We start from the raw sequence: 27,364 nt of genomic DNA, 5'->3' as shown, positions 1-27,364 counted from the left end.
TATATGGAAAAATCTGTTCCAAATACGGAATCATAGTCCCCAAGGACCACAACTAGAATATTTGACCAGTCGCAAATAATACAGCATCCGTGATATAGTTATAAGTATTTTATCACCTTTAATAATTTATTACAATACATCTTTGTCCACGCAAAGCAAACGACTCAAACCCAAACATTAGAACAGGCTTTAATAAGGTAGAAAACTCAAACATTTGACACATGCATGTCTTATTTAAGCAAATGTGGAGGAGCTTCTCATATACGTCTTTTAGCCGGAACCAGAATACGAAGCGAGAGTTTGACTGAATCGCTCGTGGAAATAATCTTTGGCCCGGACCGGTGGAAACCTGATCAGGCAAGAATTTCACAAATCAACCGTACGTTTAAGCTTTGTGATAGAAGACCAAAACTTTTTAAGTTATCACAATATAACGAGAGTTATTAATATACCTGGGAGGAGACGTTTCACTGCAGCAGCTCTCCAAGCACTTCACAACGCAGTTTGGGTCTGGATCGACGAATACAGCCACCTTCAAGTAATTAAACGAACATGTTTATGTCACGATAATGATGACGATTAGTAAAAAAAAAAGAGACTAATTCAAACCAATTACATCGTACGTACCGAATAACGTTCTTTCCCCACCGACACCACTCTATGCATGGTTGATCTTATAATCAAGAAGCGATATATCTTAATTAGTCAGATTATTCATATCCTAGAAATGAGAACGATTGTAAACTAGAAGTATAGATGTTTTCTTTGTTAAGGTACCGGAAAAGACCATTAGTCCATCTCTCCATAAGGTCGCCAATATTGACAACAAAAGCCCTGTGATTATAATTTACACAAAGTCATCTTAAGTTTTAGGCCTTAACTACAAATAGAGTCAATCAAAACGCTATATGCTTATGGTTTTAATTATGTAACTTACCCTTTGATTCCAGCGACATCTTCCCAAACCTTTGGTTCTTTATCTTTATCCCTACAAACCTTTTAGTACGTACGTAAACATTAATTATTAGAACTAAAAAAAAAAAAGATATAATAAAAAGAAATTATCAGTTTTAAAAATATATATATGAGATGAATACTTGAAGGCCTGCAACTCCATCCGTTGCAAGAAGAGTTATCATTCCAAAATCTGAATGAGCAGAAGCCCCACATGTTTCTTCTCCAGATGAATCCAACTCTCCTATTATATATAATGTGACAAAGAGGGAATATCTAAGCGCAAAATAAAGAAACGAGCAGTGGAGGTTTTCTCATTTAGAAAACAGGTTTGGTGGAAGACCTGGATAACGTATGAGACGAACAACTGCTGCTTGATCATTGAAGGCTCCCACTTGTTCAAAGAAGTTTTCCTCTAAATTCAATGCCAAAGCCACTAGGCCAAGCAATTTCTTACCAACAATATCCCTAAGAAACAACAAAGACCAGACCAGTAAACAAAAACCACAACGTACAACCCAATATATAAGTACGAAAAAACAATAGTTTAGAAGTATTTTTGGTCAGCATAAGCAGAGCAATTGTTTCCTTCTACTTACATGACATTTTTATAGTAGCATTCCATGGTTGGCCTACAAAGCGGCAGAAGCTCTAATACAAACATCCATAACCCATATATAAGATAAGATAATCAACATAACAAAATAGTATTTGATAGAAACAAAGAGCTAGGTTCAAAGGCCCAGAGACTACTTCTTGCTAAATATGTTTTTTATTGTGGGTTATGATCTCAAGTAACAACAATATGGTTTAAGTAGGTTAGGCTCTTTAGTTTCTATCAGTGTTTTAAACCTCAGACCAACCCCGCAAGGCCGCAGGTCAGACCTTTAAACTCGCGACCTGATATGGTTTCGTTATATGTTAAAAGCCGTAGTTTTGTTTACCTGTTAGATTTCATGATCCGACTGGTTAGCAGATCAAATTAAAAGTCTTTTGGTTGGAATGTTTTGAGTATATCTATATATACATTTTTTAAGTACATTTTGGGTTTTACCCTTTAAGTTTAACTTATTTATAAAAATAATTCCTAAAAATTACATAAAATAACCATAATTAAAATATGGCAAATCAAAATAGATTCCTAAAATAATATGTCTACAACATCGCATTTATGATGATGTCGAGATGTTTTCCAAAAAAATATGATCATGTTGAGATTTTGGTAATTAGGTATTGATTTTACAATATTCAGTTAAGCATGAAATAAGGTGTATAATTAGCATCTATACTATTAAAAGGGAAGCATTATTTACAAGGCAAAATGAAACTTGAGAATATATGACATAAAATAACCCTGAATAAATTAAAAAGCATACAATAGGAGAAGGACATTAAAGTAATTTTTAATGTAAAAACAAGATGATCCGTTTGTGACCCCGGTTTTATTAATATAAAATTCGGATCGTGTTTTACAAAACAGATCAAGAATAAAAAGTCTTGCATCCAAACATAATCGACCACAATTATACACCATAAAAGTCAAACAAAAAATATATATTTTAGGGAAGTGAAAACAAATCAGTATCGGTGATAATTAGTAACTTCCATAGCTAATATTGTGGAACATTAATCACACATTTTAAATAACATATAATTCAATATAGAAAACTATCCATATTTATTCTAATTAAAAATGAATCATTAAGTTGAAATCTCGAATATTACCTTAAATAATGATATCAAATCAAATATCTAATTAACCTCAAATGGTTGTTAATTAGCAAGTTAAATACGACCATATATAATTTCAGTAATTTGGGAAAATTGTTTTTATTTAAGAAATTAATGTGATACAAAAGTCTACACGTTTCATATATTTTCTTGATTTAGTTTGAAAAAGTTAGATTATCATATATACGAAATTTAAGCTACTTACCAAATTCTGTAGTTATCTTAGCTAATTATAAAAACAGGTATAAAATTATAAATTCAAAATTTTATATATGTAAACATATTTCATTTGGTTATTTATTTTGAGATATTTCCGGAAACATTGATTATCGATTTTATGTTACAAAATCGAACAGTTTAAATTGATTTTACATTATGATTTTCCTTTTTGTTAGTATATTAAAATAGATTGTATTGAGCTAATCTAATCTCTATATAAGACATATGGAAATATTTTGTTTCATTCATTCACAAAAAAAAAAATTGAGCATCAATATTTTGAATTTTGAGTTTCTTAACTTTTATATTTCAATATCTTTTAGTCTTTCAGATTTGAAACTCTTCAAGAACATGTGAAATATAAAAGTCAAGACTATAAAACTTCTAAAATATGGGTGATGTGAAACAATCAAGTTCTTATAATCGATTTTATCTTATGATTTTTTTTTTGTATAATTACCGTTTTTAATGTTAGTACATATATACATTAGTTATAATAGTATAGTTTTACTTCATGATTATATTGTTATAAAATCGAACAGTTTAAAATGGATTTTACATTATGATTTTCCTTTTTGTTAGTATATTAAAATAGATTGTATTGAGCTAATCTAATCTCTATATAAGACACATCGAAGTATTTTGTTTCATTCATTCACAAAAAAAATTTTGAGCATCAATATTTTGAGATTTGAGTTTCTTAACTTTTATATTTCAATATCTTTTAGTCTTTCAGATTTGAAATTCTTCAAGAACATGTGAAATATAAAAGTCAAGACTGTAAAACTGTTAAAATACGGGTGCTGTGAAACAATGAGGTTTTTATAATCGATTTTATCTTATGATTTTTTTGTATAATTATCGTTTTTTAATGTTAGTACATATATACATTAGTTATAACCGTATAGTTTTACTTCATGATTATATTGTTACACGTCGCCTATTGATAATAATCATATTAGTGTGAGTGATTTCTTCGATCTATTTCCAAATCATAATAAATTTTGCAGTGTTATAAGGTTCTGAAATGGCTAGCTTAACCATCTGATGAAGGTTTAGAACTAAAATATAAATAATGCAATGGTTCCTTCTCTTAGGTTTAACATCTCAAGACTAGAGTAACTTTGAAAAATTGTAATGAAAAATTTGTAACATATTTCATTTAAGATCTAATATTTTAAATTGATATTTTCATTTTAAAATGATTTTAATTGTTTTTAGCCATACATAATTTAATAATATTTATATGTATATATATGTTTGGAGGCGGTAAAAATAACAAATGTTGTTACTACATACATATGGTGTGAAAGAGAAAATATGAAAGAGTAATTGTTAAGGGACTTTAATCATGAATAATATGTAATTATATATCAAATTTGTTTATCCATCCACACATATAACGTAGGTATATATGTGTATATATATGTTTGGTATAAAAAATCAAAATGTTATTAATATATTTTAAAAATCGAATTTTAAATTCACATTTTTGTTTATTTTTATTCAATTTGGGTGCTATTTAAATTGAGGTTATCAAACAAAACAAAACATATGGCTACAATTGTCTATCCAAACTGATAGGAATCAATATAATCTTCAATAAAATTTTGGAAAGATAATTATAAATTTAAGTAATATAAGTAATTCATATTTAATTCTACCGTATATATAGAAATTATCATACCAACTAAAAATAAAGAATCCCCATAATCTTCGCCTTCATGAACCATATAATGCGATTTCAAAAAGATATGTTTGGGTTTCAATTTGAATCATTACGTTAATATCATAAGTCTTTAAATACAAATATATCAAAATGATAAAATTTTGATTCACACGAATATTCTTAATTTTCCTTATAATTCGAATATATTTTTTTGAAGCAAACATTAATTAGATTAACAACCATAATTACTGTAATAGTGATAATACATAAGGATAAATTTCATGAATAAAAATACCAATAAAAAAGGATATCATATATTCATATGATATATAAATATACTATGAAATATGATATTTTCAATAAGAATAAAACGTCAATAAATTTTGTACTCTTTTGCAAATGATTAATTTTGGGACAGGTAAAGTTCTACTTGGGGACAAAATTTACAGGAAATTCAAGTATTTTTAAAAACATAATAGATAAATTTTGAAAAACATAAAGAAAATTTGGATAATTTTCATTAATTTTATAAAACTTAAATACCAAAAAAAAGGTACATAAAATACGGGTATATATTCCATATGAACCTCTTAACTATTTTTTTATATGTTGGACTAAAAAATACAATCTCAAATTTATAAAAACCATAATTATGAGATAGAAAAAAAACATGACACATATGAGACGGGACGAGTTTTTTGTTCTAGAAATAAACATACTATTTTTATCTTATATTTTTATTGTAGTTATTTCTACTAATAACAAAACAGATCTAATCCTTCTTTTTGACTAAAACATAGAAAATATTGTACTGATATGAGTTTAGATTATAAATATTAATAATGTTCGTTAAAAATATGTTTACAAACATAAGTCCACACATACGTAATATATTGTAAACCTGATAAATCACCTTAGTTTTTGAAATCAATCCCGCACGTATGTGCGGGTCCAAATCTAGTTACTCTTATTAGTTAATTTCGCAAATCTTATGTGGTAAGCGTTTCTTTGATTATGATAACAAATATATACTGAATCTCAACTAATGCTAATGTATAAGGAATTAGTAATATATACAGACGGCAATTTAGGAGTATATTCATTATCTATATTCTAAATCATAGTTGTAAATTCCAAAATATAAAGCTTGCTCACCAATTTTTACAACTATCAAACCTAATTCCATCCTAAATAAGTTACTAAATAAATAACCTTAAGACCAAAAATGCACCAACTCATAAGAAACTTTACCTTTCAAACAATCCTTATGCATTCAGTGGACAAATCTTTTTACTCTATATGTTTTAGAGAACTAAAAGTATTTAAACACATATGTTTTGTTTTCTCAACAGTCCCTTGCATGATTGTTTGATTGTACTCTAAATTGGTTTCGTGTTTTCTTTGTAGGTAAGTCAAGAAAAAGGGAAAGAGACAAAGAAGAGATAAAACAAAATACTGTATCGATTTTTTCTTTTAAATAATCTTATTTTCTGTACTTTTGTCTAATTTTACTAACAATTTAGATCTCTATTATAATTTTCAAGGTAATTTATAATTTAGAAATTTATAATAAATTGTGCGATTTTAATAATTGACAAAGTCAAACAATTACCTATGTAGTTGTAGCACAATAAAAAATGTTAAAATGTTAAATGCAATTAGACAAAAGTATTGCAAGAATATGGTAGCCTGATCAATATTTTATGCATTTAATATATTTGATTATGTATATGGTAGCCTGATCATCTAATATGTTAAATGCATAAATTATGTAAAATGTTAAAATGTTACCTAATACTTTTGTCTAATTGCATAAATTGTGTGATTTTAACATTTTTGATATACATTTTGTGTTTAACCTTTTTAAATTTGCTTATGTAAATTTTAATTTACAATCTTAATCCTACAAAAGTACACAAAAATAAATAAGCGAAATGGTAAATGACCAAAATCAATAAAGTATATTCCCATACATTATCTTGACTTAATTGCTATTTTCCTTTTAAAATTAAAAAAAAAAGATTTTATTGTTTTATTTAAGAAACAAAAATAATATCAGCCTAAAGTATATATTAATATTTTTGTAGTTGTTTCCATACTTAAATATAAATATATTTACAATGTCTTAGGCGTGAACCATTATTGTGGCAAATTTGAGTTTAATTAGTACTTTTATCTTTCCAAAATGAACATACTTTATAGTTCTTTCAAATTTAATCCATATATACTCAATAAAAAAAACTATTAGTTGTTACAAATACACTAAAATATATATAATATTGTAACATCTGTATTAATTTTTTTTAAAAAAACTCAATCAATTTATACAACAATAAAATTATGCGGAAAATTATAGAAAAAAATATTCCGTGGTGTACCACGGGTTAAATCCTAATTTAATTGAAATTCCGTTTACAATTGGTAGCTAAAACAAACATTTCAGTAAAATATAATCTATCAATTATTATTTTATTTTTGCTGATGTTACATAAGTCAAAGATAAGATTTTTTTTGTCATTAAGATCTTCTAGACCAAGAAAAACAGAAGAAGACATGTTATCAGACTATTAAGAATTTAAGATAACATTAATTATAGTACAGTTTCTATTATAATAAACTAACAATATATATAAATATATAAAGTACTATATTTTAAGTTATTAAATTATGATATTGAATCGACTATCTGGAAAATCCGGTTTGGTTTCCTGTTTCTACTTTTCTAATTATATATATAATTCTCGAGAGTTGGAAAATAGTTTATTATTAAAGAGTGACAATTATTAGAAGATTAATAGGAGTTCCATTATCAAATTCCTCATTTTCTTTAATTTGTAAATTGTAATCCCGCACTATCATCATCTATTAAAGTATCAATTTCTATAATCTATACTGTATTATCTTCTTATAAGTATTATATATCAAACAAATTTTACCTTCAAGAGGCCACTCGTTAGGGTAAAGTTGTCCCAAAACTCCTTCTGAAGATCCAAACGTGAACATCTCCTTGGAATCACCTTTTACATGAATATTTCCAATCAATCACACATTTCCTTTTTCTCAACCAAAGCCAATTATAGAGATCATTAATCTAAAGTAGTTGGACAAACCAATAATAACCTATAATATAATATAATTAAGAACCTTTGTAAGTGGCAGAGGATTCATGTTTCTCGTCGTATAAAGGTGAGTAACCACGAGAACCACGACGAGCCATCACCATCTTCTCATCAAGAGGAAGAGAGAATAGTTTCTTGCTCTCCGTTAACACTCTTTCCATCAACTCTTCCGAAACGCCATGATTCGTGAGATAGAAGAATCCATGATCCACACAAGCCTTATAAATATATATATATTATCATCAAAATATCAGTTTAAGATCGAAATTTGCGTAGTAACATAAAGAAGCAATTACCGTTAAGAATATATATATATAGATAATACAATCAATGACTTCGTTTTGTTTCCATGAAAAAAAAAAAGACACGTAAAGGAAGAATTAAGAAGAAGAACCTGACGAATCAATTGGGAAATAGAGAGCTTCTCCGGCGAAGAAAGATCGATGATCGGAAGTTTGAGAACCGTTCCCATTATTACTTCTTATCCCTCTCTATTCAAATTCATACATTGTTTCTCTCAAGTCCTCTTGTGTTATTATATTCTTTTTAAGCAGCTGCCTGCACTTGTCAGTATGTCCGTACGTCATCGTTTTTTGTTTTATTCCTTAACTTTTTGCTATACACTGGGCTTTAGGCCCATTAAATATAGGACCACCGTTTTCTCATTAGCTCATGTGGTTTTCCCATTAAATATAGGGCCACCGTTTTCTCAAAATGCTCTTACAGTTTGCAATCCAAAACAATTGAATGTATAATACCTTTTTGAGATATCTTTTTTCAAAAATACTTCTTTTTTTTAACATTTTTTTTATTTTTTTTTACATAATTACAATATGTTAAATTAATTTTTAGAATTTTTTTAGGTTTGTGTTCTCTATTTTTCATTTATGGTATAGTTTTAAGGGATTAGGATTTAGTATTTGAGGTTTAGGGTTTAAAATTTAGTTATTTTGTATATTAAAAAAGGGTATTTTGAAAATGGACACCATAAAAATATATTTTTGAAAAGTGACATATAAAAAGAGGTATTTTTGAAAATGTCCATATCTTCAAAGAGATTTACTTTGCTTTATTTTTTGTAAAAATACTGAAGTGGTTATTTCGGATAAAACAAAATTATCAAAATTTTAATCAAATAATTTAAGCAGTTTTCGAGATTGCAATGCAATGATTCCACAAGTCGTCCCTCTTCTTCAAATATAGTGATTCACGAGCAATTAGGACTGGTCTGTCAGCAATATATTTAATGAGATTATCATGACACACTTTTCCTTCTTGAACAAGATCGTGGCAGCAAGAATCATTGATGGTTGCATTTCCAAAAACAACGGCAATTGTATTCAAGGCACAATGGGGAGAGATTTTAACAAGTATCCCATAACGATTTTGCTTCAGATTCGTCGATTGAAAATATAGGAACAAAGGCACAAACCAAGGCTACAACAATGAATAGCATAGCAATCTGAGAGGTAAATTTAGTCATATGTGATTATACGTGAAATTTACCGACTATTAATTCTTATATAAAAATAATGTAATGAAGTGTGTTTTGTATCTGATATTATAGACAGAAAGCTACATAAGCTATTTATATGTAATTGAAAACCCAACGTAACTATCATAACATACTACAAAACTAAAATAATCAATGAGAAAGAGTTTATTTTCTTGGTAAATAAACACACTATGAGCGTTTAAATTTTTCTTTTCAATTATTGGTTTTAAAATTATAATGAAAATTTTAATACAAGTAAAGATATCTTGTTTAAATGGAGAACGTCGTAATTTTGTTTTAAAACATGAAAACTTCTAAGCCAATTTTTTGAATATGAGGTTATATACTAACTGAAATATATATAGTTTTAAATATATTAAACTATTTTTTAGTAGTTTGACATATTAATATATTTTATTTTTAATGTATAAAAAATCTAAGTCACACCAATAAAGTTCTTATCTAAATGACAAAGAACTGCCACTAGTATGTTTCTATTACAACATTTCAATATAAAAAATTTCAAAAAAAAAAATCTGAGATTCACTAGAGCTGTATATATAAAATGTGCTACATTTTTTTAACATAAATAAAAAGGTTGAAACCTTATTGAAAAGTTTGCAAAAAATGAATATATTATAGGTAGATAACTAATAATTACAAAAAAAAAATTTGTAAACTAGATAAAATATTTTCTTTAAAATAGATATAAAACAATGTTTAAAGCAGCCCTTATTATAGAGAAGAGAAACAAAATTTGAAACCAAATTAAGAAATAAAAAAACATAGATATATAGATTAAAATCATGGCAAAAAGCGAAACAAATTAAATGTGAGTGGGGTTAATGGTTATGTGGACTATGTTTTCATTGTCAACCTAATCCACTTGTGGGTAAAAACTCTAATCAAATTTCAGTCCTATTAGTCTATGGTTAAAATACTAATATATAAATACCATTATTACTTAGTCTGCAGTTTATTTGAATGTTCCAAACCTCTTTAAGTTCCTGTTTCAGTTTTGAATTTAAAATTGATTTTTTTTTAGGCTTTTCTAATCAATTTTGGTAATTTTTATAATGTTTTGATTTGAGGAATTGGAGCTTAAGCATAAAATATCATTATTTAGAATAAAAAGTAGGAAACTTGATTGGATTATACAGTTGTTGTAAATTTAATATATATATATATAAACTGAATTCAGTAAAAAAATACATGTCCTATTAAATCTGACTTTTGGATTAATATTCACTAGGTTTGAACCTGCGGTACACCGCGGAACTATTTTTGTTTTTATTCTTTCTAATACATTTAAATATTTTAATAAATATATGTATAATTATTTTTAAAATAATTTATCATTGATATTAGTTATTTTTTCTTTGAATATTTTAGAAGTTAAAAGATTTATACTATTAAAAAACTTAATAAAATGTATGTACTGAAACGGTTGCGGACATGTATATACTTTTGCAGGTTTTGTAGGATGGTTAATTATTTTGTGAATTAAAAATTTATAATATAAAAAATAAGTTAATATTTTTAGTGTTAGTAAAACCGGTAATGTTAGGTTAGTTCTGGAACAGATTCAATGAATTTAATCCGCAAAAAATTATCCTACAAAACCCCAAAGAAGTATATAGTCTGCACCCATATGTCCTGCTTGAGTTTACAGGATATGTCCCACAGATTTTATTATCTCTTTATCATTTATTTTTAGTACTAAAAGCCTAAAACTATCGGCATCACTGTTTATGAAAACAAATATTGAAAGTGGTAAAAAACCCAATAAATGAAAGATTCAAGAGAAAAATACTTTCGTCATGAATTTTGGGATCTAGAAGTCGATAAAATCTGTTTGTTTTTGCCAGGTTTAGCCATTTAACCTTTTTCTCATCCTGGTTAATTGTTATCTTACGACCACTCAAGATTCAAGCTAATTTACCTTAATTGTTTCATTTTAGCAGCAAAAAACAAACCCCACTAATCACTTGGGCCGGGCCTTAAGTAATAACATGACCCATAGGCCTTCATTCTTCTCTTTTCTTATTTTTTCGACGACAAACACTTTTTCTTCTTTACTTCATCTGCGTACATTTTACCCTTCACCATCTTCTCACTATTTTATAATTAATCTTTAATCAACAACAAATCTTCCTAGTGATTTCCGCTGCCAATTCTTCGACAGCCTTGAAAGAAACATCCGCCATGGTTATTCTTCTCGAGATTTATATCGGAATTGTTTGTTGCTGAAACTTTAGTCAATTTGTTGATTGATATTAACTTGTGTTCTCAAAGGAGTTTAACGGCGGATATTATAGTGGATCAAGCTTTGGAATTTCCGATTGATAACATGCATCTGCAAATGAAGTTCCTGGTAATGTTCTATTTCTTCACTTGATTGCTAGATCTGTAATTTTTTTGGTTAAGTGATAGCATTTTCGTATCTCAGTTCTTTTGATTTGTGTTTTTTACAGAAAGACCAAAGTCACGGTCTTTTAGTTCTTTTTTTTGATAAAGGAAAGCAATGAATCTAATTCAATATAAGGCTGATCCAACGAACATGAAATATTGTATATGTATGCAAGAAGTAAACGAAATACAGATATTAGTGGTTCCACATAGCTAAATAAGCTTTTTACATAAAAGAAAAAAAAAGATATGAGATAAATTTCTTTTATTTTCTTGAGAATTTTTTGGAAATAGCCCTTTTGAGATACTTTTTTCAAAAATATCATTTTTGAACATTTTCATTTTTGTTCTTTTTTACACAATTACAATATGTTAAATTAATTTTTAGAATTTTTTTTTAGATTTGGATTCTCTATTTTACATTTAGGCTATAGTTTTAAAAGGTTAGGGTTTAATATTTGAGGTTTTGGGTTTAGAATTTAGTCATTTTATATATTAAAAATGTACTTTTGAAAATAGACACCATAAAGAGATATTTTTGAAAAGTGATATATAAAAAATGGTATTTTTGAAAATGTCCCAAGAAAATCGGTAAAAGAAAATAATAAGACAATCGAAATAAAAATTAGAAAATTCAACTATATAATTAATTTTATGTAGATTCGGCGGCATATAATGTATTCATAAAATATAATATCAACTACAGTAATTTATTCAAAAAAAGTTTTATGAACACCGATTATTCTAACACCGTTGATATTATTACAATCAATTACAGTTTGAGTTTAATATGTAGTTTTCAAAGGTAAGGAAAACGTTGTTAGAATCTCATATTTGATTAATAATGCACGAGAAAAAAATTAGAAGAAGAAGCCGAAGGAAGAGTGTGAAGAATCGTAAGAAGAAGAGGAAGCGAAGAAGTGTTGTGTGCGTAGGAGGAAGAAGAATGAGGAAAATGGCCAATGGGCCATGGTGTTGATTGAAGGTCCAAATGTTAAATGGGTTATTTTGTGTTGTTAAGATCAGACAATTAAAATAAGTAGTTAAGATAAGATAAGTCTAATGTGTTTGTACATTTAACAAGAAAGTAAGAAGGAAGAGAGTTAAGTGGCTAAACCTAATATACCAACAAACGTTGATATGATTGTAGATTATTTTGTTCATTAATGGACCTGATTTAATAGGTTCGGACATAAATGCATTGTGCGTAATGATTTCATCAACAAATTTTAGGAAGAAAAAATAATTTTAGGACAGTGATTCCTTAATTAATGGAAGATTCAATAATAAATGCAGGTGGACCATAAATCTAAATATTGATGATACCAATGCCACATCCACAGAAGACATTTTGCCCAAACACGTTTTCTTGTATACTCCTTCCGTTTCAAAATATAAAATGTTTTAATGAAAACACACGTATTAAGGAATAATTACTTTTACAAAGTTTAACCAATTATAAACAAAACTGTATAATATAACATATAAAATCAATCTAAAAGTTACATAGAAAGTTGTAAACATACTATATTATGAAACAAAATTATTTCTCTAAACATCCTATATTATGAAACAGAGGGAGTAGTAGTTTTGCTTCATCAATCATTGGACCTCTCCTCATTTTATCACATTCTGAAGTATTGTGCATACTATTCAACTACATTGGTAACACACATTTATTAAACCGTCTACTGACAAATTCTTGCAGAACCCTAATTAATTTAATCATTTTCCATTGCCACGAAGAAGAAAAAAAAAAGACTAACAAATATTCCCTCTTTCATAATTAAATTTTGTTAATTTAGTTTAAGTTCTTCTTGTTTAGTGATTTCATAGATGAAAGATGAGATTAAATCCCCTATATAATAAAACGAAAGTACACAACATTTTTTTAGACTATATAATATAGGTTATAAGATTTATTTTTTGATATTTAATAGGTTATAGGTTATATGGATTATAATTATTAATTAAATCTCGATTTAAAATTCTCTTAAAAAGGATGTTTGAAAAAATATCATTAAATCTCCAAAGAATATTTAATTAAACATATATAGGTAATAAAATCTCAAAACTTAATCACTCTTCCGTTTAAGAGTGATTTCCGATTATACTACAAAATAAAATCTTACCTACCATCATTCCTACCTTTGATTGTAAATCATTCATACCTCCATTCACCGTAAATCACAATATTTATACAAAAAAAATGACAATCGTTTCTCAGTTTACAATGCTAAACCGACTAAAATCCTACAAAAATTTATGGTGTATTCGAGTTTAGATATTGCATACTTGGACACATTATTCCAAGGATGTTGGTATGTCATTTGAAATGATTTTGGAGGATCAAAATGTAAGTATTGCTTATCAATATCATGCTAATAATTTTAATCAGTATTAGATGAAAATCTCTTATATTTTTAATTTCTTTTAACAGAATAACAAAATCCAAGCAGGGATGAAAAAGGAGGATGTTACGAAATTTAAGAAAGTTCTCACAAAATGGGATTAGAAAATCATTGAGAAATTTTCAATCACTAAGGTGATAGAGCAAGGGTCGATTTTAATTACTAGATTTTTACCTTGTACGAGCACGAGTACGGTTACAGACAACCATATATTGTCCAAAAAATATTTTTAAATAATCATATAAATTATATTTTATATAAAAAAATGTAATATAAATAAAATAAATTTCAACCCGTGCTCTATCACGGTAATAATCTAGTTAAATGATTGTATAGGAAAATTACTATCAGATTATAATATAAAGCCTTTCTGTCTTGATTGCACGTAGAATGGCTTATACAGATTCCAGCGTTATTAAAGTGGGTGTATATGTTTCACTATTTATTATGAAAATTCAGTATGTACTAGTATATAAGTTTGTTGGGAACAACTTCCATCATTTTAAGCAAAAGACAGCTTGGCCATATAAATTAATTATCATTTAGCTTCGTTAAATACTAACACTAATAATAATTGTATATGTAGATCATTATGCCCAAGATTTGATTGCAAATCTCGGCTGATTGTTGAATTGGTCGCACCACCTTTTATTATACTAGTAATATACTCCTAACAAAAAAGATCAACTACTAATAAATGTTTCTTTTGCCAACACTCAATAATTGCAAATTTGCAATCAGTAAGTGGTATTGCTCTGTTTGATTATACTCAGGTTTGCGTTAATGTCATATAGAGCATTATTCGTCCCAACTTTTGTTTTTTTTTACTTATTAAAATTCCGACCAAGCTCCAAAGTCTAAACATGCATATTATATTTGAAAATTCATTCTAGTTTTATTCATAAGCCAAGGGCTATATATGTAAACGAAGCAATGGAGCCATATAATAAAGTAAAGAGATCCTAAAGTATCCATGCCATGAACGAGGTTGCACGTGTGGCACAGCTTTTAAGCAATATATTAGTACTAATTAACAAGTGATTATGGTTCTAATGAAGCAAATGATTATTGCCGTTTTTTGATTTAGCAGTTAATCGAATGCGCCAGCTCAGCCAGTCACATGCATAGACACGTGAGACCAGTTCCCGAACCACAACCCATTCCCAAAGCACAAGCTTTGTTTGATTTTGTGTTTGGAAATGCACGTAGCCGCACGTGCGGCGGATTCTGTCATCGATGGACGACGGCACGATGGTGGTTTCCTCTAGGCTCCAGCTTTCATTGGACTGCTATGACTCAGGTCAGGTAAGTCTCAGTGATCATTGTATAATCCAACCAAACAAATTTGTAATTGCGTGAATCTGACCCCAAAACAAAAACAAAAACAATTAATTACGTGTCAATTTGAAATAACAATAGAAATATTTTCTTTCGGTTCATCAAAAATAGAAACTATAGATAGAACATCCCATCTAAATATTGAACGACAACAAATATTGATTAGACATAGAAATCCTCAAAATCCTTCCACCAGTTTTTTAGAATTATTTGGATGATATAAAGAAATGAAAAGCAACTTATAACAATAATAATAGTAATATATTACAAAATCTTTATGTATACATATTTTTATAGTATGTATTACACTTAAAATATTTTATATTATTAAAAATAATTCAGTCAAAAATAAAACTCATTGCTTGATACAAGGTTGCGATTTATCTAATATTTTTTAATTTTGCATAAAATTTATATAAAAATAGATGAAGTGAAATTTGTTTTTTTTTTTAAACACTTTGATATCTTATACGATAATCACTTTGCATATCTTTTTTTTTTTAGAATACATATCCTTAATTAGTGGGTATTTTTATATGAAATTTTGAATATGTGCATGGCGCAAAATATAGTTCTAATACTATAAGTAGCTACTCTTATATTTGTTCGTTCTTTTGTTCATTCCATATGTAAACTAACTGAAAGCAGTTCCATTATTAGTAATCTTTTGGTTTCTTTGTTAATTTTTTTTTATGGTGATGATATTACCGTGGGTTAGTAAGAATCGATCGTGCTATGTGTTTTTTTTTTTTTTTTTTTTGCATAATTTCCCTGGTTCTGTTAGAACAGCGAATTAACCCTTAATATTTTGTAAGATATACATTTTGTACATGGTTAGTAACTATGTATAAAAGGTGTATTGTTACTTATATCTGGTAAAATTAATCATTAAAGATCAGTACAATTGATCTGACGAAGTCCGAAATGGGAACTCATTGGATTTTGGGAGATTCTTGACAGTTGAGGAGATGAAGTGTTATGGGGCAAACGAGGACACACGTGTGCTTCGCTGTCTTAGGATTCTGAATCGGGTGTGAAACTTCGAGCTCCACGTCCTTCCACGTGAAGATGGTAATGGTCGAACCAACTTGCCTTTAGTTTTCGATCCCTTCCTGTCCTTTTTCACATTAATGTTCTTTTTTCGTTTCTTATGCATATAATTTAACGTTGTCTGTCATTTTTTGATGGTATCGTGGTTTGCGTATTAAACTAATAATAATATATTGATATTATTATCATAGCCGTTTTTTTTTTTTTGTCGACTATTATAGCCGTTTTAAATCAATCGAATAAGCAAAACAAATATTACACGTATTCGTGTAAAAATTTAGATATCTAATTCATCGTGCATTTGTTTTTTGAAATGAAATCAGTAAGGAACGCCTGTTGGAAATATAATTACATTAGGATTTAATTTATGATGTTTTCGAATATATAGCTAACGCTAAAATCAAATTGCAGTCGTTGTAACTTGAAGCAAGAGGCAACCGGATGGGCTAATTTAAATTTTGTTTTAGTGAGCACTAGTGTTCAAGTTCTTTATTTTTATCAGATTTCTTCTATCCTATATTCGTATGTTTTTTCTCGGATCTATATCTATGGTTATGTTATGTTTAGAGTAGTATTCATAGCAGGCTGGATTCTTAGACTTTAGTGGATGATTTAGGCATTTAGACATTTGTCGTTCTTTCTCAAAAACTAGTGACTAGTAAGGTTCAATACGACTAGCGTCCGTACGTAGGACACTCTATCGTAACAACGTATCGTATCAATAAAAGCAGTGATAACATTCATACCATTTTGGGTGGTATTACATCTCATTGCGTATGAGCTTCCGATCCCGCTAGATGATGTAGTATAGTCTTAATTCTTAAATGCTCTCATGCATTTTGGCTTCTAGACATCCCAGTGAGGTTGATGTCAAAAGTCGGTTAGATGATAATTATAAAAATAAAAAATAAAAAGTCTCCTGTGGGATCACAACATAATAGACGAATTTTATCACAACCGTATGTTCCGAGGTAATTTCATATTCAGAATATAAAGTGATACTAGATAACAAGCCGTACATAGTGCGGTATAAAATAATTATTTAATATTTTTACTGTAATTTTTATTTACAAAATCTATTATATTTATGGGTAATTGAAATATTTAAAATTTGATTGTGTAGTATATATCTATATATAAAAAATTATATAATAATTAAAATTTAACTCGTGAGAGTTATTATAATATTAATGTTATATTATTATAGCATATGAACAAAGGATTCTTAAAATTCATTTTAAAGATTTTATGAAAATATAATTGAAGGATATAATTAAGTTAGAAAGATATTATAAAATTTTAATTATGGGTGTTAATTGTATTTTTGGAAAAATACAATGGTATATAAATGTAAATATTTTTAAAAGCTGATAACAAATAAAGGAAAGAGTGTCCTGAGCTCTGTAATGCTGACACCTCAGCTTTTTTGCCAAAAAGTTCCTCTATTAATATATAGGGGATTAGATCCTGTTGATTATTGCTTCATCCGTTAAAAAAATTAAGAAATTGGTACATAAAAAATGTGAGAAATTAAAGCTTTCAAATTTGATGACTAGAGACTAAAGACTAGCAGCCACTATTTTCTGTTCTTAGAGATTGAAAGATAGGAGTTTGAATTTTCTATCTCATTTTACTTATATAAAACTATATATAACATATACAGAAATTCTCATGCATAAACAAAGTTGGAATTCTTTACATTTGCACCCTTTTTTGGGGTTAAAGTTGTACTTTTGCACTTCCAGTAATATACACTTTTTTCAAACCGAGCATGTTACACACGCACGCGTGTATGTGTATGCGTCAACAAACAGTTTACTTTTTTTTTGTCAACTGGAATTATATTAGAATAACCTTGATGTTATCATACAATCAGGCACATAAGGATACATATATCACTTATCTTACTTCAGCCTACATTAAGCCCTTATATTCGCCCTGGACGTTCGGCGATCTCGGGTTAAATGGGTCGGGTTATTCGGTTTTGAGAAAATTCGGTTTTTGAAAATTCATGCCGAATTGAGCCGAAATTAAATTCGGTTCGGGTCAATCGGTACACGAGTTATTCGGGTCGGTTATCATGTTTTAAATTAATTCCGAATTCAAACCGATTTTTTTCTTATTCGGTTAATTTGAACCGAATAAACAAAAAAACAAAATAAATGGGCTTAAATCAACAAAGAAAAATTTACAAACCTAAAAAAATAAGTCAAAACAAGTAAATGGATCTGAAAACAAGTCCAATAGCGAAAAGCCCAAATAGACAAATCCATCAAATATTAGGGTTTTCTAGAATGAGCTGTGGTTGCGGCCAACAGTTAACGATGACGGCGATGTGAGACGGTGATAGCGAAACGATGACAGCGATGACGGCGATGACGGCGATGACGGCCAACAGTTAACAATGACGGCGAAACAATGATGGCGATGTGAGACGGTGAAGATGTGGTTCTTGGGCATCCACTTTATTACCTAACATCATCAACACCAATGAGAATCGATTAAATAAACCAGTGAAAGTAAAATCACCAAACAGCAAAAAAAACAACAGTTAAGATCTTAAAATGATAGAAGAAGACAAATATCAACACTAGTACCCTAAAAAAAGTAACAAACTCAGAAGAATAATTCTCCAAATCTAATCAGAAGTTATAAAGATATAGGAAGAACTTACATAGTAAAGAATAAAACATAGAATTAAAGAGAAAGAAGAAGAGCTTACCTATATAAGATTGGAGAAGTATTGAATAGATGGAGATTTTGGATCTGAGGACTCGCAAGAGGCAGTCAAAGAAGACAAACAAAACGTATTAGGGTTAATGGGTTATGTTATTAGCCTTATATATGGCTGCGGAATCTCGGTTTAAGTATAACCGATCGGATCCGATTACCGAACGGAACCGAACCGAAATCCGATTGCCAAATTTAATTGCGCCGAACGGTTATACTGAATGTCTTCGGTTCGCACCAATAACCGAAAATGTCGGTTTGTTCGGTTCAGTTTGAACGGTTTCTACCGAACGCCCAGGGTGACCTTATACCCTTCTGTATAAGCCTATACACAAAAAAATGAAACTTAATCGCATCCCATCAACGAGAAGTTTCCAAAAAACTATCATTAAACAGAGGATTCAATCCTTTCTTCGTCAACAAACAGTTTACTCAATAAATAAATAATTTAGTCTTAGATTTTTACAATTTCCAGCAAAACTGCACAAGTTAGTTATTGGTGGCTTGGTGCCACACTGCCATAATAGATCGAAAATTCAATCGTCACAGAAAGCGAGGATTTATTCACATTGAGTACATTATTGGTACTAAATGAATACTGACACTATGCACGGGCTTATGGTTTATCATTTTTTAAACAATTTTGCTACTAATTTGGTTTTTTATTTAGAATTTATCTATTTTTTAATTGTAGAAATCTTGAAAAATATAATTTTGATTTTGATATTTTTAATACTTCAAATAAGTTTTTTCATTTTGCAATTGAATTATTAGATGCATGCATGGACAACTTTGGTTTGAGAGCTTAAACATTTTACAATTCTTGTCTAAAACTTCTAAAAAAATATTCCAAATGAAGGCTGGATCTAAGGATGCATATTTTGTAACAAAGAGTTTTTTAGCTTCTCAGTTATATAATATGAAATACTAACATTTTAATTTATCAAGATTGTAGTTTGGTTAACTCTTTAATAGATATAATTAAGATAGACATCTTCCTTTCATGTTAGCTCTTCAATTTCTTGAATATAACTCTAGAATATTTTTTATAAGAATTTCATTTAATTTTCTTTTTGACAATTTCTAAATATTAGAATATGAAAACCCATTCTTCTTTGTCTCTGTATTTTGCTAAACCAACATTCTACAATTTAATTCAATTATTTTCCATTTGATAGTGAACAAAACTTCAATCTTCTTCAAAAAAATGTTTTTTTAGGGACAAACTTTCATGATTTTCTCTACAATATTAACAAATATCTCTATCACCGCTGCAACTCTTCAAACTATTGACAAAGTTGTAACTTCTAAACCATATATCCGTAGATTCATGGTTTACGCTGAGAGGACGAAGTGGCTGTTTGATTCAATCCCAATGTATTTTTTTTCTTTTGGTGATGAATCTACTTTCTTGCGACATGTTATAAGTTTCTCTAAATTTTTTATTAAATATTGAAACTATTTTTGTGATATAAAAAGGAATAGAACACATGAATAGGTCTCTTTGCTTTTAATGAGGATAGGCAGGTGACACTCTCTCCACTGTTGATGTGTCACTCAGATGGAGAGAGTTGACCATCTTTCATAATATAGATTTGATCATACTAATAATAACAAGCCCGTCGATAGCCTCGTAGGTTGGTAAATCGTGACTGTCAGTTTTTTTATTTTTTGTAAAAATGTGAATTTCCATTATAGCGAATACAATAGCTTATATACAAAAGATACTTCTTGCACAAAAAATAAAAACAAGAAAGGGATATGTTCTTCGACTGGGCACTAGATAAATTGTAGCCAGCTTTGCATTAGTTTCTTAAACTTCCACCGGTGACTCTTTGCCAGAATGGCGTCCCGTACCTGTCTATCCAACATTTTGAATAAGACATGGGCAGGTGTGGCGACTCTGTTATGGTACTTGTTATTCCTCTCAATCCAAATTGTATATATGACAGCCTGTGACACTAGTCTCTGCATCGTTTGGGTTGAGGTCGAGTCTTTGATGTCTTGCCAAACTGAAAAAGCATCCTAGGTGTGAAATACAAATGGTCTGTAGCCTAATCTCCGAGACGCTTCTAACCAAATATCTTCACTGAAGTCACATCGCAGGAAAAGGTGATATCTCGTTTCAGGAAGAGTACCACAAACACAGCAGGAGGTTGTATCGACTTGCATTTCCCAGCTTGCTAGGCGAGTTCTAGTTGGAATCCTATCAAGATGAGTAAGCCACATCATGAAAGCATTCCTCGGGATCGCTCCTCTGTACCATACATGCCAAGTCCAGGAGAGTGGGTGTTGCATGTGTCTGATTGCTTCCCAAATCTTCTTAGTATTAAAATGATCATGTTCTATATCCTCTATACTCCACACAAATGAGTCTTCTTTGGTGGTTGAGGTAGGTTCTGGAATTGTGGTCATGTGAAAATGAAGGAGTTGGGCTTGTGGGGATCTCACAGAACGTAAGCACCAACCTGATGAAGAGCAAGCTTGAGCTACAAAACCATTGAGAGGAATACATGTTTGAGTTGGATCCGAATGTCCGAATAGGCGTATCAGCGGACCAAGAGGAGTCCACCAGTCGTACCAGAAGCTAGCTTTCATGCTTGTTCCCAGATTACATCGGATAAAACGGATTGCTAGAGGGCAAAGCTGGAGGAGAGATCTCCAAGTCCAAGAGTTAGGCTTCCTTTCATCAAGAGACCAAAAGACCGCGTCTTTAATTTTATTTTTTCTGATCCAATCTGCCCATAAAGGGTCTCTTACCAAGGACAGTCTCCAGATCAGCTTTAGCATCAGAGTTCTATTCCATTGAGTAAGTTGTGAAAGCCTAAACCTCCTTCTTCTTTAGGCAAGCATAAGGTTGTCCAAGAGACTTTTGCATTTGCTTTCTTAGTTATGTCACCGTTCCACAGATATCTTGAGCAAAAAATCTCAGTGGTTTTTAGACAACCTTATGGAAGGATGAAGGCAGAGGCCTAGAATGTGACTGTGTCATAGATCACCGTGGAGATCAGCTCCTTCCTACCAGCATAGGACAACGCACGAGCTGACCAAGAGGAGAATTTAGTAGTTACACTATCAATCAACGGTTGATAGTCAGCAATACGTAGCTTTCTGTGCATCAGAGGTAGCCCTAAGACGGATGGGTAGTGAACCAAGATTGAAACCAAGAGATGCAATCTGATTGGTTTCAAACTGGTTCACCCCAGCTAGGAACAAGTCCGTTTTGGCTCTGTTCATTTTAAGGCCAGAAATTTGTGCAAAGTCCTGCAGTAAAGAGTTGATAGCTTCGAGAGACTCCCTTGTACCATCGAAGAATACCATTATATCATCCGCAAATGCCAAGTGTGTAACCTGGGGATTCGCTGCTGACGGGTGATGGCCTATGTGGTTATTGTTGTAGGATTGGTTGAGCAGGTTTGTGAAGACCTCCATTGCCAATGTGAATAGATAGGGAAACACTGAATCACCTTGCCGTAATCCTTTGGCTCCTAGAAAGTATCCACATGATTCACCATTAACCGAGACTGAGAATCTGGTGGTAGTGATGCATTCACTAATCAATGTCACAAAGTGTGGAGGAAACCTCATAGCCTTTAGCAAATTCAAGATAAAGTCCCACTGTAGAGAATCAAATGCTTTCTTGAGAACAACCTACAACATACCTCTCTCGGAGATGTTCACTTGGTTGTACCCTTGAACCAGTTCTGTTGCCAATAAAACATTCTCGACTAAGAGTCGACCCGGTATGAATGCAGATTGGGTGTTGAAAATGAGGTCCGGGAGAAACTGATTTAAGCCTGTTAGCTAGAATCTTCAAGATTACCTTATAAATGGTGTTACAGCATCGATTGGTCTAAACTCTGTCGTCCTAGATGCATTCGGTGTTTTCGATATAAGAGTCAGGAGAGTTGAATTCCACTGTTTTTTTAAGAGCTGACCCGAGATGAAGAATTCAGAAACAGCTTCCACTATGTCTTTTCCAACCGTTGACCAGTTTGCCGTGAAGAAATCTGCACAGTATCCATCGGGACCTGGTGCCTTGTTACTTGGTAAGGAGAAAAGCGCATTTTGATCTCCTTTGGGGTGACTCTACTGTCCACGAACCGAATAGCTGCTTCGGAGCATCGCTGTGGGACAATCCTTTGAATCTCCTCCACCGTCGATGGCCTTGAAGAGCTTTTAGAGCCTAAGATATTTGTATAGAAATCCATTGCTAGCTTCTGGATCCCCTGCTTTGAATCAACAATTTGATCATGCTCATCCATCAAGTAGAGTATCTGATTCTGCGCCAAATGCGAGGCCACAACACGGTAAAAGAACTTAGAGTTTCTGTCTCCATCCTCCAACCAGCAGATTCTAGATTTTTGTCGCAAGAAGGACTCCTCTGCTTTTGCCAGAAGTGACCATTTTCTATGCGCTTCCTTCTCTAGCTTAACAGCTTGTGGCGAGTTTGAGCTTAAAAAGATTTGTTGACTGGAGAGAAGCTCCTCATAAGCTTCTGCAGTCTTCTTTTCAAGATTTAAATAGTTCTGCTTGCTAAAGTCCTTGATGATGCTCTTGAGCTCCTTGAGTTTTTTAGAGACATTTAGCATTTTGGAACAATCAAAGGCAATGACATTCCACCAAGTATTTAACAGGATAGCAAACTCCGGGTTTTTGTTCAAAAGAGACAGGAACTTGAAAGGCTTCTGTAGCTTTAGCTTCAGAGTATCCAAGAAGACACAGCACAGACTATGATCCAAGAATCCTGGTTCACCGAATACACCCAATGATTGCGGGAACTCTTGAAACCAGACATCATTTATCAAAATTCTATCTAGCTTCTTTGCTATCGGATCCACTTCGTGCTTGTTGGACCATGTCAAGGTGTTTCCATGGTAGGGGAGATCGGATAGACCAGAATTAAGCAGACACTGACTAAAATCACGCATTCCACGAGTTGATGTAACTGAATTTGGTTTGGAGTGCTCATGAGGATAAAGGATTTGATTAAAATCGCCGACAACCATCCAAGGTTTGTTGAGACAATTTGGTGAAACCGCAAACTCTTGGAGCTCTGTCCATAACTCCTTTCTTTCATCATTGCAGGTTGAAGAGGCATAGACAATAGAGACCACTATCTCCTTAGTGACGAAGGGAAGCTTGACCAAACAGGATACCATCTGAAGAGACTTTGATAGAATGGTAACCGATATCTACGGGTGACACAGTACCCATATCTATCCTAACTCTGAGAATTCGTAATTATCCGCAAAACCCCTAGGGCCACTTGAGAGACAAAAATTTGAGCCTTAGTAGGATGGACGTGGGCACCAAAAAAAGGTTTATGCACCTTTAGCCATTTCCGAAAGCTCATATGCTTTAATGGGTCATTAAACCCTCTTACATTACGACAAAAAATATCCATAAAAAAAGATATGGATTAGAGGATTAGAGGGCCTCCAGCCCTTGCTCTAGTATCCTTCTTCTTAAGCATTCTCTTAGAAATTACTTTGAGGAACCTATCAGATTCAACATCAGGGTTATCTTCACCACCGAATATATTGTCTGGATCAAAGTCATCCTCAATGGTTTCTCCCTTATCCTCGTGGTAAGATAGGTGGGAGAAGAGATTTGCAGTTAGGTCGACGCAAAGCTTCCCCTCTTCAAGATTCAAGCCAAGCATAGAAGTCCGGTTTTTGCTTGCACTGATTTTGTCCGAAGATGGAGCCTTAGTGTTAGACTTGCTGGTTTCTCCAGCTTCGATCGCAGGTTGTACACTCTGTTTGGTAGACCTTATTGGCTGCCATGATACTTGTTTAGGTTTGTTAACAGGAGAAGAGGCTTCCACCACTGGAAGTTGGCTTTGGATAGGGGTCTTGCCTCGTTAATTATCTTTCTTCGAGCAAGGACATTCCATAGTGGGGTGTTTGACTGAACCACAACTCGAACAGGTGGGAGGGGCTGATGAACACCGGGAGATTGTATGTCCTACCTTTTTGCAATGACTGCATAGTAAAGGGAGCCAAGGGTTCGAAACCCTGATTCTCTTTATCTAGCCAGATTCAAATCTCGCAATGACAGCTTCCGGGAGAGGTTTGCGAGGATCAATGACTGTGTACACCTTGGCCACTTCCAGGTTTATAAGCTTTTCCATATTAGGATGCAAACAAACTGGGTGACCCACCAGACCCGCAATGTGTTCAAGACCTTCTTTGTTGAAGAATTCCAAAGGCACTCCATGAAAATCAAGCCAGACAGGAATTTGTGACAACTCTGGGTTTTTTAGGAGTGAAATCAGGAGACCATTTCGCCACAAACATTGTTTGGCCATCTACTTGCCAGAGACACTGACTAAGAATTCTTCTGCGAGTGTTCGGACACGGAACCTTGAATAGGAAGGAGTTACCTTCCAATTTCGAAACAGATATATCTCGATGCTGTCTGCTCCAAATCCCATTAACAATGGCGTGTACAGCTCCACGAGGAGGTGGTTCTTCGTAGAATTGCCCGAGAATGAAGCTGTCCCACATTTTCTTGTTCTTCTCGATGACGGAGTTGGGAATTGTTACACAAGTCTCACATGAATCTAAGACAAAAGGGGTACCTTTTTTTTAGATGAATCGAGTTACTTTTAACTAGATTCTTCCAGGGGTGGTCCTCACCTTGTAGGGAAGCCTTTGCCGAGCCTATTACTGGGCTTTGAACTGTTGTAGAGGCGACATTTGCGTTTAACTCAGATACAACGGCCAAAATAGGAGTAGCTGCGGATAAAGGGATTTTAGATTTAGGGTTTTCCAATTATGCTACAGGCATAGCGGATGGGGCAGCGCTACCGGGATCTGAGGTTAAAGTCTTGGCTGGCACCTTGGCAGATGCAGGGAGGTAAATTGGTGAAGAAGAGATGGAACCTTCACCAGCTGATTCAGATGATTCAGGTGGTGAGATTTTGAGATTCGTGGGGTTAGAGGATGCGATTTCAGTGGGGAAGGCGCGGGAGAGTTTTTTCTTTGGCTTGGATTTTCCCATGAGAGATGGTGGGGATCGACGCCGAAATCGGCGAAGGTGAAGGGAGAAACAAGAGAATCGCCTTTTCGGAAGAGAAGTCAACGTTTGGGAAAGAAGTCAATATTTTACTGTCAGTTTTCACCAGACTCTTTAACTATTTGGATACTGAGAAAATAAATGAAATATTCAATTCTTATGTTTTGTTTTAATGTAAATGATAGTGCTCCGGTATTTAGTTGTTATGCTTCACAGTAATACATGGTTTTCAATTTGATTTTGTCTATCAAAGGTAAATTACAAAGCATTTTGTCAACAAATATAATAGACTAATTCAAATGAACCAATTATGTAGAACATAGATATTCGGTTTAGACGAACGTTCATTTCAATTAATTTTTTAACTTTTATTTTTCAATGAATTTTTAATTAAAAGAAACTCATTAACTTTTCTTATGAAAATAAGAATATATATATAGATAAAAACAAATAATGTAACATATCAAATAATATATATATATATGATAAAAAATAAGAACAATATACCACTTTTGTTGACATAAATAGATTTGTTGTTTTAAAAATATTTTTTAAATGATTAAAATGAATCCACATATATAACATTACATATAGATTATGGACGATATGGAGATCAACAAACTTGTAATTAAAAAAAAGTTTCCCAAAAATAATGTGAAAATCATCTATACTATTAAAGCTGAAGTACTCACTAAATTCAAATTGGACCATAACTTTGTTTTGGTACATTTTTCATTAAAAATATTAGAGAATCACTTAATTTAATTAAATTACCTTATAGTTTTGATTTCACTAAATGACGAAAATACCCCTTGCTTGCCCACCTAATTACCACTGGGTCGGGACGCGGATTCTATTTAACCCGGTAATAGAAGAAAGAAAAATTCTGCGGATCTGTTTGTACTCCAGGTTTATAATATTCGGATCATGTATGTTGTTTGGTTCAAAAATAATTATTTTCATCACCAAACAGAGGTATAATCCCTATAAATAAGGAAACTGGTATCTGAGTATTTAATGGCTGCAGTAATATCAAATATTAACTACTACCCCTGTTCTAAAATCGGTCAAATCGGCCGATTAATCGGCGTGGAGTCGCTAGGCAGTATAGAGCCGCCGCGATTACGCCCAAATCGGGAGAAAAATCAGGAATTTTTTTTTTTTTTTTGATTTTGACTATTTTCTACTTAGATATGATGTAAAATCTGAAGATCTA

At 31.5% G+C, this 27,364-nt stretch overlaps 3 protein-coding genes, 1 long non-coding RNA gene and 1 pseudogene across 5 annotated transcripts; 1 reads left to right on the top strand and 4 right to left on the bottom strand.

The window, feature by feature from the left end:
• Nucleotides 1-23: 23 nt before the first annotated feature.
• On the bottom strand, nucleotides 24-8,261 carry LOC104731906 (azadirone synthase LFS). Of its 2 annotated transcripts, none has more exons than XM_010451417.3 (11): nucleotides 8,087-8,261; nucleotides 7,718-7,910; nucleotides 7,510-7,590; nucleotides 1,554-1,605; nucleotides 1,298-1,422; nucleotides 1,098-1,198; nucleotides 938-996; nucleotides 778-834; nucleotides 628-673; nucleotides 453-532; nucleotides 24-349 (listed from the first exon to the last, which is right to left on the bottom strand). In XM_010451417.3, the coding sequence occupies exons 1-11, from the start codon at nucleotides 8,162-8,164 to the stop codon at nucleotides 271-273; spliced, it is 951 nt and encodes a 316-aa protein (XP_010449719.1). In that variant the 5' UTR covers nucleotides 8,165-8,261; the 3' UTR covers nucleotides 24-270. The 2 variants fall into 2 exon arrangements, with proteins under 2 accessions (XP_010449719.1, XP_087333783.1); XM_087477657.1 differs by having other exon boundaries at nucleotides 788-834; nucleotides 8,087-8,245.
• Nucleotides 8,262-8,720: 459 nt separating this feature from the next.
• On the bottom strand, nucleotides 8,721-9,192 carry LOC104731905 (uncharacterized; annotated as a pseudogene).
• A 2,048-nt stretch (nucleotides 9,193-11,240) lies between these two features.
• LOC104731904 (uncharacterized) lies at nucleotides 11,241-11,632 on the top strand. The gene is made up of 2 exons (XR_015575404.1): nucleotides 11,241-11,395; nucleotides 11,483-11,632. It is a non-coding gene; the product is annotated as an uncharacterized LOC104731904 (long non-coding RNA).
• Nucleotides 11,633-21,150: 9,518 nt separating this feature from the next.
• Nucleotides 21,151-21,723, bottom strand: LOC147930587 (uncharacterized). The gene has a single exon (XM_087476946.1). The coding sequence runs from the start codon at nucleotides 21,721-21,723 to the stop codon at nucleotides 21,151-21,153; it is 573 nt and encodes a 190-aa protein (XP_087333072.1).
• A 1,370-nt stretch (nucleotides 21,724-23,093) lies between these two features.
• On the bottom strand, nucleotides 23,094-24,287 carry LOC147930586 (uncharacterized). The gene has a single exon (XM_087476945.1). It carries the CDS (start codon nucleotides 24,285-24,287, stop codon nucleotides 23,094-23,096), a length of 1,194 nt encoding a protein of 397 aa, XP_087333071.1.
• Nucleotides 24,288-27,364: the final 3,077 nt, after the last annotated feature.

This window comes from Camelina sativa, chromosome 12, assembly GCF_030686135.1.
Source record: "Camelina sativa cultivar CO46 ecotype springtype chromosome 12, ASM3068613v1".
NCBI lineage: Eukaryota > Viridiplantae > Streptophyta > Magnoliopsida > Brassicales > Brassicaceae > Camelina > Camelina sativa.
The sequence above is the reverse complement of the archived record's forward strand: the minus strand, read 5'-3'. Positions and strand labels throughout refer to the sequence as shown.